The sequence below is a fragment of the Babylonia areolata genome, chromosome 27, assembly GCF_041734735.1.
Source record: "Babylonia areolata isolate BAREFJ2019XMU chromosome 27, ASM4173473v1, whole genome shotgun sequence".
NCBI lineage: Eukaryota > Metazoa > Mollusca > Gastropoda > Neogastropoda > Buccinidae > Babylonia > Babylonia areolata.
In genome coordinates this window covers 5,067,628-5,087,231 of record NC_134902.1, presented here as the reverse complement: position 1 = coordinate 5,087,231, position 19,604 = coordinate 5,067,628, and the positions used below count along the sequence as shown (strand labels likewise).

Here is a 19,604-nt window from a genome sequence, read left to right as displayed (position 1 = left end):
GTTGCACGAGCAATCTCATCAGCGCTAAGTTCGTTCAACGTCAAGGAGAAAACTTTGCGCTGCTCAGATCGCTAACGTACCCGGGGAGGGGGGTGGGGGGGGAGGGGGGTGGGGAATTGAACACAGGTCCCTCGCCTCCCAGGCTGGCGCTTTGTCCGCAAGGCCACCGTGCTCCGCTCCCCTCCTTCTTTCAGGTCTCCGAAGCAGCGCTGTCGGGTTGCAGAAAAAAACAAACAAACAAACAAAAAAACAGCCAAACAAAGTCTACAACCCCACCCTGCTTCCTGAAGTTGAATGTCCCTCTCTCTCCCTCTCTCTCTCTCTTCCCCCCTCTCTCTCCCTCTCTCTCTCACTTCCCCCCTCTCTCTCCCTCTCTCTCTCTCTCCCCCTCTCTCTCCCTGTCTCTCTCTCTCCCCCCCTCTCTCCCTGTCTCTCTCTCTCCCCCCTCTCTCTCCCTGTCTCTCTCACTCCCTCTCTCTCCCTCCCTCTCCCTCGCTTTCTCACTCCCTCTCTCACACTCCTCCCTCCCTCTCTCTCTCCCTCTCACTCACCCCCTCTCTCTCCCTCTCTCACTCCCTCTCTATCTCTCCCCCCCCTCTCTCTCTCTCCCTGTCTCTCTCCCTCCCTCCCCCCCTCTCTCTCTCTCTAAAACAATATTTTTCTGGAAATTTTCATCCTTCTCTTGGATGATGATGTTGTTACGTCGAGGACGGACCCTGCTTCCTGAAGTTGAATGTCCCCACAGTGAGAGGGCGGGTATCGCGTCGCCGGTGACAGTATGTTCCTACCCTCACGGCACACTTTGTCGCCGGCACATATTAAAAAGCTGGCATGAAATGTTGTCGCCTGCGACAATATGTGTCGAGACGCACGGCACTTTTTTGTTTGTTTTTTGTTTGTTTTTGTTTTTTTTTTGTTTTGTTTTTGGTCAGTACTCAGAGCATATAATGATGACTGTGGTTTTAATGATTGTGATTATAGTGTTTATTATTATGGTGAATATCCAGGGAGGGCGAGGGGGAGGGGAGAGAGAGAGAGAGTGTGTGTGTTTGTGTGTGTGTGTGTGTGTGTGTGTGTGTGTGTGTGAACAACAATAAACTGTTGCAGCACGTATCGTCGCTGGCATAATTATGTTGCCGTCGGCACTGTTTATTTTTTTTAATTCATTCTTTTTTTTATATAGTGAAACTCCCGGCATGTACAGTCGCCGGCGACAATATCTGCCGAAATGCGTTAATACATGCCGTGAGGGACGGGCGTTAACAGCCGAGTGGTTAAAGCATTGGACTTTCAGTCTGAGGGTCCCGGGTTCGAACCACGGTGACGGCGCCTGGTGGGTAAAGGGTGGAGATTTTTCCGGTCTCCCAGCTCAACATATGTGGAGACCTGCTTGTGCCTGAACCCCCTTCGTGCGTATACGGCAACCAGTAGATCAAATACGCACGTTAAAGATCCTGTAATCCATGTCAGCGCTCGGTGAGTCATGGAAACAAGAACATACCCAGCCTGCACACCCCCGAAAACGGAGTATGGCTGCCTACATGGCGGGGTAAATAAATAAAACCCCACTCGTGTACGTACGAGTGAACGCGGGAGTTGCAGCCCACGAACGAAGAAGAACAAAGCCGTGAGAATCGGCACAATAATATTGTCGCCGGCGACAATTCATCCCCAGCGACCCGCAAACGTCCTTACGCGTTGAATAACACACAACACGGCCTGCCCCAGACATAGAGAGAGCAACGCAGCCACACAGAAACACGCGGACCAGCTAGGCCTGGCCTGTAAAAGTGTCCTTTCCAATTAGCCTCCTCACCGAATCGTGGCTGTGTGTCTCGGGGTCTGTTCTTCCTGTAACTGTTCCACCAGGGCCCCCGTCTCTCCCCGCCCCTCATCTCTCTCGAGGGAAGGGTTTTGGCAGCGCCCGTATGGTAATTGGCGCTCCCGGAAAAAAAAAAACGTTTTTAGAGTTACGTGAGACAGGAAGGGTAGGTCCTGAAGGCGGCGGTGTGATAGGTCAGTGTGTTTGGCGTGTAGCTCGTGTTGTGAGTGTCTCTCTCTCTCTCTCTCTCTCTCTCTCTCTCTCTCTCTCTCTCTCTCTCTCTTTTACAAAAGAAAACGTGAAGAAACTTAAAATACATCCCATAGCGGTTTTTTTGTGTGATGTTCAACATTCAAACAGCTTAGCCAAATTTATTTACCATAGCTTAAGACTGCGAAGGGAGACTCACATACAAATGTTTCATCTCGAAAACCAATTCTTAGCATGCAGAAACGCCATTCGGTTTATGTTGCCACTATTTAATTGATTCGTTGATGGAAATGTATGTTAATCGATTGTGAAGATAGTTAAATTGACGGATGGTATTTGAATATTCTCTCTCTCTCTCTCTCTCTCTCTCTCTCTCTCTCTCTCTCTCTCTCTCTCTCTCTCTTTTACAAAAGAAAACGTGAAGAAACTTAAAATACATCCCATAGCGGTTTTTTTGTGTGATGTTCAACATTCAAACAGCTTAGCCAAATTTATTTACCATAGCTTAAGACTGCGAAGGGAGACTCAGCGAAAATGATCTCACATACAAAGGTTTCATCTCGAAAACCAATTCTTAGCATGCAAAAACGCCATTCGATTTATGTTGCCACTATTTAATTGATTCGTTGATGGAAATGTATGTTAATCGATTGTGAAGATAGTTAAATTGACAAATGGTATTTGAATATTTTCTCTCTCTCTCTCTCTCTGACTACGAAATCGGGTCGATGGCCTCGGGTTACTTAAATATGAATCTCATCGGTAGTCCACGAAGATTGTGCGTATACATACCGTTAGATATTGTTTTGTATTCCTTGGGAAAAGCAGAAGAATGTTGTGAAAAGCGTAAAAGTGTAGGAGGGAGGGAACGTTGAAAGGGGTGGGGGAAGGGGGAGGGGAGCGTGTTTTCCACTTGGTTTAAATAATCTTTAATTATTCAACAATACACATGATTACAATGCAATGAATGACAAAAGAGCATCAACAAGCTTAAAGCTTATACTGTGCTCACAACGTTGCACTTCAATTTTATCATGACGGCTGATGAACCGTATTATGACTTGTATCAAATAACATTCATAAACAGTAAGTAATGAAATAATGAAATAAAACAAATAAACAAACAGTACATAATATAGTAAAATAATGCTAATATCAATATTAACATGTTTTCCACTTGGTGATATGAGCATGTTGCTTAAGTCATTAAACCATCTCTCTCTCTCTCTCTCTCTCTGTGCGTGTGTGCGTGTGTGTGTTACTCGCTTCCGTTCCGTATAGATGTGAGCGATGTTGTGTCTCTCAGTTTGACGCTGTGTTATACTCGTACATTATACATGTATTAAGTATTAAGTATAACTACATTTATATGCGTACATGTTTGTGTGTCTCTTAGAACAACGGCAGATGTGTAAGTCGGCCAAAGTGCTAATATCTTCACCGTTGGAAAATAAAGATTCATTCATTCATTCTCTCTCTCTCTCTCTCTGTCTGTCTGTCTGTCTGTCTGTCTCTCTCTCTCTCTGTGTGTGTGTGTGTGTGTGTGTGTGTGTGTGTGTGTGTGTGTGTGTGTGTGTGTGTTGTTTCCTGTACCAGCGACTCTGGTCATGTCTTAAGTTCGGTGTGCTTCTTCAGCCATCAACAGGTTAAACCCCCCCCCCCCCCCACCCCCACCCCCACCCCCCCACACTCCCACCTCCCCCCAAAAAAGTTAGGGGGGGGGGGGGAGTTTTCTAAACTTCTGGGGTAGATGTTAGCTTTGAGCCATGTTCCAACTGATAACAACTTTGATGGGCGATCGTGATCGCTATCCGAATCCAGAAAACTTTTTGAAAGAATTTTTTTTTCCACTGGGACACAGGGGGTAAAAAGACACTTTATTCTGACAGTATGGTTACTCAGAAAGCCTTGGATGGATTTTGCTGAACGTTCGTGGAGGTATCAGCTTTATCCAACTAGTTTATCTGATCGTAATGACTATCCGGCACACTCAGGTAATTCTTTAACGTTTTTCTTTCTTTCTTCTTTTTTTTGTGTTGACAAAGTTTCTTCTGCTTCTTCTTCTTCTTCTTTTTCTTCTGCGTTCGTGGGCTTTTACGTATATGACCGTTTTTTACCCCGCCATGTAGGCATCCATACTCCGCTTTCGGGGGTGTGCATGCTGGGTATGTTCCTGTTTCCATAATCCACCGAACGCCGACATGGATCGCAGGATCTTTTACGTGCGTATTTTATCTTCTGCTTGCGTATACACACGAAGGGGGTTCAGGCACTAGCAGGTCTGCACATATGTTGACCTGGGAGATCGGAAAAATCTCCACCCTTTTACCCACCAGGCGCCGTCACCGAGCATCGAACCCGGGACCCTGAGATTGAAAGTCCAACGCTTTAACCACTCGGCTGTTGCGCCCGCCTGACATTGAATATGGGAGGTGACATCCGGTGCTGGGGAAGGTGTGAGCGTTTTGGGCAGCACTTCGTGACGCGGCATTTATGTGTGACCACGGTTAGGACTGTGGTCAGGACTGTTTACGCATACCCAGATTCAAACACTCGACTGTTGGCCGCCGTTCTTTCTCTGTCTCTGGACCTTGCAATTGGAATGAACTTCCTCTTTCGCTTCAAGTCTCCACACTCAGCTCTTTCAAGTCTGGCCTTAAAACCCACCTCTTCCCAATATAGCCTCCCTTGCCTCCCTTGCCTGCCTCTTTCTTGTCTTTAGTTTCTACAGTTTTAGAGTTATGCATGCGCGTGAATGACTGGTGTGAAAGCGCTTTGATTTGTCTCTGCACAAGATTCAGCGCTATATGAATACCATTATTATTATTATTATTATTATTATTATTATTAAGAATCGGAAGAATCCGGAAATTGACTCTGTAAGCGTGTCCAAGCTGAAGTCAGCTGGAGTGGCCTGGTGGCCTGGAGGTAGCGCGTCCGCTTAGAAAGCGAGAGAATCTGAGCGCACTGATTCCAATCACGGCACAGTCGCCAGTATTTTCTCCCCCTCCACTAGACCCTGAGTGGTGGTCTGGACGCTAGACATTCGGATGAGACGATAAACCGAGGTCCCGTGTGCAGCATGCACTTAGCGCACGTAGTAAAAGAACCCACGACGACAATTATGTAGAAAAAAAAAACCCACTTCGATAGGAAAAACAAACAAAAAGCTGCAGGTAGGGAAAAAAAAAAAAAAAATGATGGCGCTCTCAGTGTAGCGACGCGCTCGTCCAAGTGAGAGCAGCCCGGATTTCATACAAAGAAACCAGTTGTGACAAAGAGAAGAGTAATACAATAAAATACAATATAATAAAACTGGTCCAACTGTCCATAGCATTTTCTAGAAAATGGTACCCATACATAAAAATGATTGAAGGCAACGAGGAGGAGTAGAGACAACCACGAATGAAACGTTTGTTCTTTTCTTTTTTTTTTTTTTCCTTTCATTTACTTACTTACTTACTTGTTTTTAACAGTGCATTTGACTTTTTCGTTTGCTTTTTCTCTGTATGAAGACAGTGTTGTGTCGTTTTCCTGATTTGCAGTTTAGGTGGCGCACAGTGGCAAATATTGTTGATTTCAGACGTTGGTTTTGTATGTCCGTCTGTATGTATTAAATGATAAACTCGAATAAAATATATATTTAAAAAAAAAAAAAAAAAAAAAAAAAAAAAACTGGTCCAAGTTAAACGGCTACACTCCTTGCGAAGTGACACTGGCGGAACATCTTCCTTCGCGTTGTTCAATTTCCCTGGCTTCAGTTCCGTTTTGTTTCAATTTGTGACGGCGCGTATCCTCCCTGTAATTAACTCACTCAGTACGGCCAGTCCTCTCTTCTCCTCTACACAGACCCCTCGGATGTCCAGTGGGTGTCTGAATGACCCAACCTTTAGCTTCCGTCGTCAGAACTGTGGTATTCTTTGTCAACATTCACCTCTTCAGTAGAAGAGCGTTCCGCTTGCAATGTTTTGATGATGGTAATTGGGATGAAACGCTGTTAACGTCGTCCTCTTTCGCCGTTCGTATGGAGAGAGTTTTAATCAACTACTTCTATGCGTGAGAGCGTAGGGGTGCTTCCGCTTGAGAGCCAGAGAGAGGGAGAGAGAGAGAAGGAGAGAGAGAGGAGGGAAGGGAGGGAGAGAGAGGGAGAGAGAGAGAAGGAGAGAGAGGGAGAGAGAGAAGGAGAGAGGGAGGGAGAGAGAGGAGGAGGGAGAGAGAGAGGGGAAGGGGGAGAGAGAGAGAGAGGGAGGGAGGGAGGAGAGAGAGAGGGAGAGAGAGAGGGGGGGGAGGGAGAGAGAGAAGAGGAGAGAGGGAGAGAGAGGGAGAGAGAGGAGGGAGAGAGAGAAGGAGAGAGAGAGGGAGGAGAGAGAGAGAGAGGGAGGGAGAGAGAGAGAGAGAGAGAAGTCGAGTGGGGTGGGTTGAAAGGAGTTCGGAGGGGTGCAGAGAAAAAAACATGGAGGAAGAATTGGTAGGAGTTTTGTTTTGTTTTTCTGTTTGTTTGTTTTTTTCCAATCGTTAATTGCTTTTCCCGTTATTATGGAACGTGTGTGTGTGTGTGTGTGTGTGTGTGTGTGTGTGTGTGTGTGTGTGTGCGGTGCAAGCGTTTTAACGTGTGTGTTGTTTGTTTGTGTGTGTGTGTGTGTGTGTGCGTGTGTGTGCGTACGCACGCACGCACGCACGGATGGTTCAAAAAACATTCGCAAGCTAGGGTAAAAAACGTGGGGGTGGGTGGTTTCCATTCACACATGACGGGGCGCTACAAAGGGCTCCCCAAGACACGCAGGGTTGCGGAACGTGCCCACAAATAAGACAGGGAAGATTTTCTTGGGAGCCAGTTATGCGAAACCTGTCTTGTCCGAACGGGTTCTTTTATTATTTTTTGTGTGTGTGTGTGTGTGTGATCATGTTGAAGGTGAGAGGGCCGGTGTGTGTGTGTGTGTGTGTGTGTGTGTGGGGGGGGTGATACTCGTGGATCTCTTCAAATGTTGCCGTGGAGGGGAGGGTTCAGGAGGGGGGTGGGGGGAGGTTTAATATGTATCACCCTACTTCTCCGTGAAAACAAAAACAGCAACAAAAATGATTATGCGGTTGTCGCTCTCTGTTATTATCCGGTAGTGGCTCACAGCGCGTAATTGAACGGATAAACAAATATATATATATATATATATATATATATATATATATAAACGATAGAAAAATAGGTATGTTGAAAGAGATTACAATTAAAATAAAAAAACAAAACGTAAACAGGAGACAGTTAAATAGATAACATAGAGTATAAACAAATGAATGAATGAACGATTAAATGATTGAATGAGACCCCAAAAAAGATGAAACGGTTTATTCTACCGACTTCCAACACACACACACACACACACACACACACACACACACACACACACACACACACACACACACACACACACACAGACACACACACACACACACACACACACACACACAGAGGCACAGACACAGACACACACACACACACACACACACACACACACACACACACACACACACACACACACACACACACACACACACACACACTACAGTGACCACTGTCAGTAACGGGCTTTCCAGTAAATGTCAACTCCATCACTTCTGGGCAACGCATGCTATGTGAACTATCGCACTGATGCACGGTTAAGACAGATAGATTTGTAACAGAAGAGAGGAGAACAAAAAAAAAGTAAAAATCGCCCAGCGACTCTTAACAGGAAATATGCAACAGAACATGAGCGCACTGGCAGGTCAATCGGCGACACAAAACCGTTACATACCAAGCCATCCATCGCGACCACTTCTGTTATTGCACGGAGAGAGCGAGAGGGGTAGGAGGAGGTGGAGTAAGGAGGGGGGGGGAGGGGAGAGGAGAGGTGGGTGGGTGGGGGGGGGGGGGGAGGGCTAGGCTAAAGTGAAACCATCATCGTGCTCAATTATCATCATCATTGTCGGGGTCATTATCGCCGTGATTTCATGGTTACCACCAACCCCCGTTATGCATGCGTTAACTGCAGTCTTCTTCCAGAAAGATTCGTTTTATACAGAGAGAGAGAGAGAGGCTGCATGAGAGAAGGCTATGTTTAGGCTTATATCACAGATTGACATAAGTTTTGCATTTGGGCCAACAGCAAAGTGAGAGCTGTATTATCAATGGTTTCTCCAGTCAATGGGAAACCATTTACAGCTTAGTCTTTTGTGAAGGACTATGACTCTCAAACTAGGAGGCAAAATTTGCACTGGCTCTTAGTGCTGCAGCCTTGGGGGCTAGTTGGCCTTTGGGAACCATCCCAACGCCGACTGTCCTAAAACCCTCTTGGCCGAGAGAGTGGGGATGTAACTTGGGCAAGACACTCTCCACTATAAACAAATTCTAGCCCAAATAGTCGGAACAGCAGTTACCTCCTCTGCTGTTCTGATGGTCATAGTCGGACACGACTGACTATCATATATATGTTTAGACAGTTTTGTGTTACAGTTCTCAGCTATTTTTTCTCCATCTTAATCAGCTTTCGGAGACGGAGCGGGGGGTGGGGAGGGGTGCAAAGGGGGGGGGGGTGTTTTTTTTTTTTCGTTTTTTGTTTTCATTTCAGATGCTTCGATAGGGATTTTTTTTTTTTAATTCAGCTACTGTTCATCTCTTAACATTACTATTGAAACTTAAAGTGACACCAAATGGTTCATGACGATTAGTTTTCAGACTCTCAACGAGGCGTCACTGGGTTCGGACAAATCCATATTCTTCTTCTTCTTCTGCGTTCACTCGTATGCACACGGGTGGGCTTTTACGTGTATGACCGTTTTTACCCCGCCATGTAGGCAGCCATACTCCGTTTTCGGGGGTGTGCATGCTGGGTATGTTCTTGTTTCTATAACCCACCGAACGCTGACATGGATTACAGGATCTTTAACGTGCGTATTTGATCTTCTGCTTGCATATACACACGAAGGGGGTTCAGGCACTAGCAGGTCTGCACATATGTTGACCTGGGAGATCGTAAAAATCTCCACCCTTTACCCACCAGGCGCCGTCACCGTGATTCGAACCCGGGACCCTCAGATTGAAAGTCCAACGCTTTAACCATTCGGCTATTGCGCCCGTCGGACAAATCCATATACACCACACCGCATCTGCTAGACAGATGCCTGACAGCAGCATAGCTGAACGCGCTTTGTCAGGGCATGAGTGCATGTATATATATATATATATATATATATATATATATATATATATATATATATAAAGAGAAAAAAGAAAAGAAAAACATACACATCAATCTGTCAAATATTCCAAATTTTCGGAGCGATCACCCTCCTTCCTCAAGGGATAAGTTGTTTACATGTTACCAGGGTCACTCTTACGCAGCTATTATGACGCAAGCACGCCATGACGCACATGTTGTGATGCAATTTCACAATGCCAGGTTTCGCCCAGAGCCTGAAGAATTGCAATTGTCTATTTTCTTCTACTGTCCAAAAATAAGTTCCTTAAAAACCTAACTAAAATCTAAACCTAACCTAACCTAAAGAAAGAAAGAAAGAAAATAAAGGGGGGGGGGGGGGGGGGGGGGGGGGGGGGGGGAGATTCAAAAGAAGATAAGAATGATGATGATAATGATAATAATAATAATAACAGAATTTTAAAAATTAAAAAGATAAAAAATACATATATATAATTATATATATATATATATATATATATATATATATATATGTGTGTGTGTGTGTGTGTGTGTGTGTGTTCGTTATTAGCGACAAAATATTAATAATGTATCGCGTGTTTGTTTTTTGTACCAATGCTCGTGACATTCTTTTTGTTTGTTTGAGTGTGTGTGTGTGTGTGTGTGTGTTCGTTATTAGCGACAATATATTAATAATGCATCGCGTGTTTGTTTTTTGTACCAATGCTCGTGACATTCTTTTTGTTTGTTTGAGTGTGTGTGTGTGTGTGTGTGTGTGTGTGTGTGTGTGTGTGTGTGCGTGTGTGTGTGTGTGTGTGTGTGTGTGTGTGTGTGTGTGTGTGTGTGTGTGTGTGTGTGTGTGAAACAGGAGTGTTGTGTAAGGCACTGTCCGACATGATCCAACCGAATTCCCGTGAACCGGCAGAAGTAGCAAAGGGTGGCCGTTGGAACAACGGTAGCGTCGCCCACCGACGCTCTCAGACCCCAAGGTCCATGACCGTTCTGGCTGGAAGGACTTTTTTTTTTTTTTACTTCCCCTTCTCCCTCCCTCCCTCTCCACCCGTTCTCCCTCCCCCCCTTGCCCCCCCCCCCCCGCCCCCCCCTGTCCCTCACGTTCTCTGCCTCACTACCTGTTCAACCACGAGACTAGGAGCTAGTCTCCCGGATGATGCACACAGAATGAAAATAAATTAAGACAATAAAGATAAATGAATGAAAAAAAAAAAATAAAACAGTACTTCTGTCTACAGTATACATTCCGTGAAGTTACAGAACCCCACACAACAACAACAACAAAAATGCCTCTGTCCAGTTCTAAGACATGTTTCGTTCTGAAACTCGAAATGAGAAACGGTAACAAGCAACAAGAAAATAAAAGAAACACAAACGCTGACATAGATTGTTTCACAACCTGCTGCGTATAGCAAGTGCTTTTACGTACAGAGCACGTGCAAATCGTAACAGTCGTGACGTGCAAGGGACAGGGTATGTGCCCTTCCAGTTGACGGCAGTCTTTAACAGCCCTGGGTTGCCAGTTGCATTGCTTGGTTCTAACTTTTTGACAGTTGCACGTGGCTAAATGCCTATGTTGACCGAACTACGTCATTGATCAGTTCCATACTACACACACACACATACACAGTTAGTAGCGGGTTACGACCATACTAGGCTCTTCCGTCCGAGCAGTGCAACTGGCTTCTGGTCAACAACCACAGTGTGAAAAAAAGAACAGGCTTTTCACGTTCCAAGGTGAACTTTTGTGTGTGTGTGTGTGTGTGTGTGTGTGTGTGTGTGTGTACTTTAAAAAAGTTTCTGACATCTGGAGGGCTTTCAACAGATTTTGTTTTACGTAGTGGTCAAGTAAGTTTAGTGTGTGGTCTTTTTAGTTTAAAAAAAAATGTAATAGAGTTTGATGATGATGTTGTATTTGTGTACATGGTTCTAGTTTCAAACGTGTTACAACCCCGAAACGGCGTCCGTGGACGGTTGGGCAGTAAGCCAAATGACTGACTAATCCAGGAGGATAAATTTGCATTAATTTACAAAACGGGTGTGCAGGGGTGGGCGGGAGGGGAAGGGGGTGGGCGGATCGCTTGTGTGTCGAAACAAAGGCTGTTACATTTGGCACAAATCCATTATATTGTAGGCAAAAAACCGAATTAAGACAGGAGTTGATTTCAAGAAAACGACTGTAATAGAAACCAGCTAAATCAAGAATCGAATCTCTTGCCAATGAAATTGCTTTCATTCGGTTGAACGTGTTTTGAACAAAGGGACAGTTTGATGGCAATAACTTCACATATGGAATTCTTCAAAGGATGTTTTCCACCGCAAATGTTGTTTCGAGTTATTTCCTGTCAATGATCGCTTATCAATCGTAAAAAAAATGTCTTTTTCAACGAAAATATTTCAAAACACCCATGAAGGTGTTGTTGTGTTTGCGAATGAAATCACATGAAGCAAAAATCAAATATCGATTTTCCGCTGCTTCATTTCCATCATGTTAATTGATTTTGTTTCCTTAATAGCTTACGAAAAAGATGATTGAACTTTTCATTAAACCAAGTTTTAACTCTCTCTATACGAACGGCGAAAGAGACGACGTTGACAGCGTTTCACCGCAGTTACCACCATCAAAATATTGCAAGCGGAAGGCTCTTATACTGAAGAGGTGAATGTTGACAAAGAATACCACAGTTCTGACGACGGAAGCTAAAGGTTGGGTCATTCAGACACCCACTGGACATCCGAGGGGTCTGTGTAGAGGAGAAGAGAGGACTGGCCGTACTGAGTGAGTTAATAAAGTGTAGCAAAGCATCGTATTGTCGAAAGAAGAGAACGTTCTTGAACTCAAATAATAAGCAAACATACAAATATGAACACAATCTGAAATCTAAAATCTAGCACGCACGCACACAGCCGCTCATAGAAGGCAACAACAAAAAAGATAGCGGGGTTGGGAAAACAGCGAATAGGTCATTTTCAGCAGTGATGAAATTGTTGTCAACCTGTCTCTGTTATCAAGATGTTAAGTGCAGCGAGAAATAGCTGGACTATTGCTGTCTTGGACATAGTGGTGTTTCCTGCTTCATACATCCCCCCCCTCCACCTCCACCTCCCCCCTCTCTCTCTCTCTCTGCCGGGACTGTGCAATAACAACAGAAGCAGCATCTGTTCTGAAGATGACGTAAACAATGGCTGTTACATCGAAACTGCGTATCTGTTTATTTGTATTTGTATTTCTTTTTATCACAGCAGATTTCTCTGTGTGAAATTCGGGCTGCTCTCCCCAGGGAGAGCGCGTCGCTATACTACAGCGCCACCCAATTTTTTGGTATTTTTTCCTGCGTGCAGTTTTATTTGTTTTTCCTATCAAAGTGGATTTTTTTTACAGAATTTTGCCAGGAACAACCCTTTTTTTTTGTCGTGGGTTCTTTTACGTGCGCTAAGTGCATGCTGCACACGGGACCTCGGTTTATTGTCTCATCCGAATGACTAGCGGCCAGACCACCACTCAAGGTCTAGTGGAGGGGGAGAAAAAATGGGCGGCTGAGCCGTGATTTGAACCAGCGCGCTCAGATTCTCTCTCGCTTCCTAGGCGGACGCGTTACCTCTAGGCCATCACTCCACTGGGTACGAGGTTATATCACCCTGGCAACGTCGGAGAGTCTGACGAGGATGACTAAGTATAGATATATTCTTTGTACACTGTCAGAAAGTTTGTATGATGTCGCGTGGGTTGTGTACCCCAAGTCTATAAATGAATATGTCTTTAGTTATAAATGTCACTTGGCGTGGAAAGAGGTAAAGCTGAAGACTGCTTACAAAAGTTGATAAAATCCTATGTCTGTCATGGGTAAAGGAAAAGCATTTGATGATGTGTGTGTATGGGATTGTGTTCTCTATGTGTTTGTAATGGTGGTGGTGGTGGTGGGGTGGTGGTGGAGGAGGGGGATGTATGTGGCAGAAAGAGGAAACAGTTCAGAGGTACGAGGTTAACTCACTCAGTACGGCCAGTCCTCTCTTCTCCTCTACACAGACCCCTCGGATGTCCAGTGGGTGTCTGAAAGACCCAACCTTTTAGCTTCCGTCGTCAGAACTGTGGTATTCTTTGTCAACATTCACCTCTTCAGTATAAGAGCCTTCCGCTTGCAATATTTTGATGATGGTAACTGGGGTGAAACGCTGTTAACGTCGTCTCTTTCGCCGTTCGTATGGAGAGAGTTAAAATAGGATGTTCTTTTGGTTTTTATAGGTTGTAAGCCTAGTGAGAAGTAAATGAAAACATTTAGCTACTTAGTTTATTTACCGCGATAGACTTACGCCAATTCCGTTAATTAAAAAAACAACAACAAAAAAACAACGCAAAAACACACATACACACAGACACACACACAAACAACACACACACACACACACACACACGCACACCACACAAACAAACAAACAATCAAACAAACAAACGTGTAATGCATAGACTTGAAAAGCAAGTAGAAGAAGCGAACTAGAAACATGAAATGGAAAATAAGGAAATGATGATGGTGAAAATAATATTAATATCAATAATGATAATTAAACACACACACACACACACACACACACACACACACACACACACACACACACACATACAATCACAGTAATAACAAAAGACCGAGAAGAAGGAAAGTTTAACAAGACAGCAAACACAACCACTGGAAAAAAAGAAGGAAAAAAAAAGAAGACATGCACAAAAATAAAGACAGGAAAAAACAACAACAAAAAAACAGTCTTGAACATAGATTAATCAAAAGAGAAAACAATAAATGAACGAATAAAGAAAAGTGCAATTTTTTGTTTTGTTTTTTGTTTTAGCGATGCGGCTTTTGCACGAGAAAAACAGAGAGAGAGAGACAGACAGACAGAGAGACAGAGACGGAGAGAGACACAGACAGACAAGAGAGATGCATTATAATAATAATAACAAAGAGAAAAAACACGGGCAATCAGGGATTACAAGAGTGGAATCCTAAACAATTATACATTCTAGACATCTCTCACTGTCTTTCTCTCCTTTTCTTTTCTCCCACCCCCCATCCCCCACCCCCCACCCCCCCACAACCCCTTTCTCCTTTCCTCCTGACAGCTCTCGAAAGAACAAAGCCTGGAGCCAGCAAAGCGAACTGTCTCCCTCGCTGTCATGATTCCGTTTGCCCGCCAACACAACGCAAATTCAGGGATCGGGCCAAGCGCGGGGGGGCTACTGGTGGTAGTAAAGCCGTGTGCAAAATCACGTGACAAAAATGGAACCCCCCCTCCGCGTCCCCTCCCCCCCATCCCCCGCCCTCCTCCCTCCCCCTCCCCCTCCCTCTCCATCCTAGGAAATCACCCCCCAGCAGAACTCGTTTGTTTCGAAATAAGGACTTGGTGCAGTTGTGGCAATAAACTGGCTCATTGATTTTTTTTAATTATTTTTTTATTATTGTATTTGTATTTGTATTTATTTTTTTTTATCACAGCAGATTTCTGTGAGTGAAATTCGGGCTGCGCTCCCCAGGGAGAGCGCGTCGCTACACTACAGTGTCACCCTTTTTTTTTTTCTTTTTTTTTTCCCTGCATGCAGTTTTTTTATTTTTGTTTTTTTTCCTATCAAAGTGGATTTTTCTACAGAATTTTGCCAGGAACAACCCTTTTGTTGCCGTGGGTTCTTTTACGTGCGCTAAGTGCATGCTAGCACACGGGACCTCGGTTTATCGTCTCATCCGCTTGAGAAAGGAAGGAAGAGAAGAAAGGGATAATATTTGTGGAAGATAAGTTCAAAGGGAAAAACGAAGAAAGGTTGGAGAGAGAGGAGAAAGAAAGAAAGGAAAAAAAAAGTAGTGGACAAAGTGGGGGAAAGAAAGAATAAAAGAAAAATAGATCAAGACAGAAAGAAAGGAAAGAAAGGAAGAAGAAATAGATCGAGAAAGAAAAGGAAGAAAGAATGAAAGAAAAAGAGATCATGAAAGAAAGGAAAGAAAGAAAAAATAGATCGAGAAAGAAAGAAAGGAAAGAATGAAAGAAAAAGATAGATCGAGAAAGAAAGAGAGGGAAGAAAGAATGAAAGAAAAAGAGATCAAGAAAGGAAGGAAAGAAAGAATGAAAGGAAAGAAAGAATGAAAGAAAAATAGATCAAGAAAGAAAGAAAGGAAAATAGATCGAGAAAGATTGAAAGGAAAAAAAGAATGAAAGAAAAATAGATCAAGAAAGAAAGAAAGGAAACTAGATCAAGAAAGAAAGAAAGGAAAATAGATCGAGAAAGAATGAAAGGAAAGAAAGAATGAAAGAAAAATAGATAAAGAAGGGAAAGAAAGAAAGAAAGAAAAATAGATCAAGAAAGAAAGAAAGAAAATTCGAAAGGAAAGAAAGAGTGAAAGGAAAATAGATCAAGAATGAAAGAAAAAAATCCGAAAGGAAAGAAAGAATGACAGAAAAATAGATAAAAGACAGAAAGAAAGAAAATTCGAAGGGAAAGAAAGAATGAAAGGAAAGAAAGAAAGGAAAGAAAGAATGAAAGAATAATAGATCAAGAAGAAATAAAGGAAAGAAAGAATGAAAGAATAATAGACCAAGAAAGAAAGGAAAGAAAAGAAAGAATGAAAGAAAAATAGATAAAAGACAGAAAAAAAAGAAAATTCGAAAGGAAAGAAAGAATGAAAGAATAATAGACCAAGAAAGAAAGGAAAGAAAAGAAAGAATGAAAGAAAAATAGATAAAAGACAGAAAAAAAAGAAAATTCGAAAGGAAAGAAAGAATGAAAGAAAAATAGATCAAGAAAGAAAGGAAAGAGAAGAAAGAATGAAAGAAAAATAGATAAAAGACAGAAAGAAAGGAAATTCGAAAGGAAAGAAAGAATGAAAGAAAAATAGATCAAGAAAGAAAGCAAAGAAAAGAAAGAATGAAAGAAAAATAGATAAAAGACAGAAAGAAAGGAAATTCGAAAGGAAAGAAAGAGTGAAAGAAAAATACATCAAGAAAGAAAGGAAAGAAAGTGATAGGGAAAAGGAAAACCCAACACCAGTTTCTGTACCTCAGAAGAACGCTAATGTAAGTCATGAAAACTGAGTGAGAGAATCACACCAAGACAGCGAAGAAACAGAGAGAGAATGATATATTTACCTCTCTCTCTCTCTCTCTCTCTCTCTCTCTCTCTCTCTCTCTCTCTCTATATATATATATATATATATATACCAATTCATTTTGGTAGTTTATTATCATTACATTTTTGTTTTTCTTTAGTTCCGTTTCGTTGAGTTTTTGTCAGGATGTGACTTTTAAGTGTTTCCAAGTATTGTCATATTTTCTTGGTTTAAACTAAGGGTTCAGAGAGAAAAAAAAAAGTTTTTTTTTGTTGTTGTTGTTTTGAAGCTAAAATATATGCATTTATATGTTGTTGCCCCCCTTGTCAAAAGACCTTTCTTGGCAATGATAAATAAATAATTCCAGTGTCCAGTCTCTCTCTCTCTCTCTCTCTCTCTCTCTCTCTCTCTCTCTCTCTGTATATATATATATATATATATATATATATAGAGAGAGAGAGAGAGAGAGAGAGAGAGAGAGAGAGAGAGAGAGAGAGAGTCCCAGAGAGCGGACAAATATAACCGCCCTCTCTTTTATTTTGATGTAGGCAGAAACCACAGGACAAAGAGAGAGAGAACAAAGCAATGAGAAGGAAAACCAGCAAAGAAATCTGGAAAGGAAACACATCCCGAGTTAGTGAATTTGATGACCAATCTAGGTAACCACCAGCCAAACAGTAACAGAGTTACTGTGAATTCAGTAACCAGCCTGCCAGACGAAAGAGTAAGTTCGGTCAATCAAAAATAACCATCGTACCGATCAGCCATTAAAACAACAACAAAAACCAAGAAAGAAAAAAAAAACAACCAAACAATGTTAATTCATTCCTGTTAACGCAGAAAAAAAGGACTATCATAAAACAGCGAGAATCATTTCTTCCGGTCTCTCTCTCTCTCTCTCTTTTTCTCACGCACGCGCCCTTCCTTGCATGCATGTACACACACACACACACACACACACACACACACACACACGCACGCACACACACACAATCTGCTCACCTGTGTGGAGGAGACTCAGCATGAAACACAGCGCCAGAGAGATGAGAACCGTCTTCATCATGATGGTTAACTTTTCACCTGTCTTGAACGCCTGTTTTATCTAGATCAACGTCTCACTCACTCTCTGTTCTCTCCGAGAACCAGAACAAAAAACCCTCACACCCAACCTCTTGGGAGTTCGGGAAACTAGCACGAAACTTTTGGTGCAGCAAGCAAGCTGTTGGTTGTTCGGGGAGAGAGAAGTATTAGCTGAGCTGGCTGGGGTGGTATGGTGGTCAGACAAGCCAGAAGAGGGGTGTTGTCTGTTACGGTGGGCTGTCTGCCTTGTCAGTCGTGTCTCTTTGCAGACCGGCTCTCTGGTTTCCTGCCGAGGAGGTGGAGGAAGTTGTAGACCGTCGAGTCAGGCAGTCCCAGCCGGTGAGTGAGTGAGTGCAGCTCTGGAGAGTATTGAAATGAGCGAGCCTCGGTCCACTGGCTACTTTTATACTGTTGTCCTCCTCCTCCTCCTCCTTCCTCCTTCCTCCTCCTCCTCCTCCTCCCTTCTCCCCCCCCCTCCCCCCCCCACCAACCAACCCATCTCCTTGTCAGCCAACCCATACCCTTTCCCTGCCTCCTTCCCCGCCCCCCCCCCCCCCCCCCCACCCCAATCCCTTTCTTCTCCCTCCCCCCTACAACAACCACCCACACTCTCTCCACCCTTCGCTTTAGCCAACGGCGTCGCCAGCTCGCCGCCACGGTAGTCCTGTCTGTGATGGGGTTGCTGTTGTTGTTGGATGTGTGGGGAGTGGTAGTGGTGGTGGTGGTGGTGATGGTGAAGGGGTGGGCGGAGGGGGGGGAGGGGTGGGGGTGCTGGTGGTGGAACGGGTAGGGTGGTGTGTGTGTGTGTGTGTGTGTGTGTGTGTGTGTGTGTGTGTGTGTGTGTGTGTGTGTGTGTGTGTGTGTGTGTTAATTCGCCGGGGTCTTAGTTTTGATTTGCATCCATCTTTGAGCGAACACCACCACCGCACCGCACCACACCACACCACACCACACCGCCGCCACACCTAATCCTGTACCTGTCTTAGGGGGTTTTGCCCAGGTGGGAGGAAAAGAGGGGGGTGGGGGGGGGGGGGTATGGAGGAGGGGATGTGTGTGTGTTGGGAGGGGGAGGGGGGGTGTCATGCGTGGGTGAGACTCTGTGTGTGTGTGTGTGTGTGTGTGCGTGTGTGTGTGTGTGTGTTTAATTACGTTATCAGCTTCTTCAGATTTCGAAGTTGTAATCATAAGCTGAAAACAGAAACAGGGAGACACAAAAGCATACCACCAGAATTACGGGCTTTGTTAGGTTTGTAACATGTCTGTGATTGGGGATAAGTTTCATTTTTATAATGGACTGTCCCAGTTGTGATCGAAATAGATATGTTCCTAAAACATATGTCTCCAAGACCCGTTTTTCATTTTTGTAATATTCTCAAAGGAGGCAAAAAAAGTCATTTCAGCTTTAAGATGATTAGAATTGTAAATGTTGCATGGCTACACTTTTTGGGGTTAAAAGACATTTGTGTTTTCTCAACTTTTATGTGACATTGTTGTGTATTTGGAAATGTTTGATCTGGGCACGAAAACATTCTTTTGCAGTAATCCTCCATACTCCAAGTGGAGTGAAGGGATGATTAAAACTTGAAACTTGAAACGAGTGTGTGTGTGTGTGTGTGTGTGTGTGTGTGTGTGTGTGTGTGTGTGTGTGTGTGTGTGCAAATGCAAGTGCAAGTTCGTGTTGGTTCAATGATCACAGATGTCTGCATCAGAATTATGAGTATACGCTGGTCCACTCCTCTCCCCTTTCTTTTGTCTTTCATCCTTCTGTCCTTCCTTCCTCCCTCCCTCCCTCCCTCCCCTTCCTTCCTCTCTCCCTTCTTTCCTTCCTTCCCCACTTCCTCCCTTCCTTCCTCCCTCCCTCCCTCCTTCCTCCCCCCCTTCCTCCCTTCTTCCCTCCCTCCCCCCTCCCTTCCTTCATTCCTCCCTTCCTCCCTTCTTCCCTCCCCCCTCCCTTCCTTCCTCCCTCCCTCCTTCCTCCCCCCTTCCTCCCTCCTTCCCTCCCCCCTCCCTTCCTCCCTCCCTCCCTCCTTCCTCCCCCCCTTCCTCCCTTCTTCCCTCCCCTCCTCCCTCCCTCCTTCCTCCCTCCCTTCTTCCCTCCCTCCTTCCTCCCTCCTTTCCTCCTTCCTTTCCCCTTTCTTCCTTCCTTCCTTCCTCCCTCCCTTCTCCCCCCTGCTCCCTTTCTTTCAGAAAGATGGTGAGTGGGTG

At 44.1% G+C, this 19,604-nt stretch overlaps 1 protein-coding gene across 1 annotated transcript in view; it reads right to left on the bottom strand.

Moving 5' to 3' along the window:
* The window catches only part of LOC143301161 (uncharacterized), a 118,651-nt gene extending 100,868 nt beyond the window's left edge, over positions 1–17,783 (bottom strand). Inside the window, exon 1 of the mRNA XM_076615242.1 lies at positions 17,322–17,783. Within this exon, the coding sequence (XP_076471357.1) occupies positions 17,322–17,382 (61 nt within the window). The 5' untranslated portion in view covers positions 17,383–17,783. The remainder of the gene's footprint in view (positions 1–17,321) is intronic.
* Positions 17,784–19,604: the final 1,821 nt, after the last annotated feature.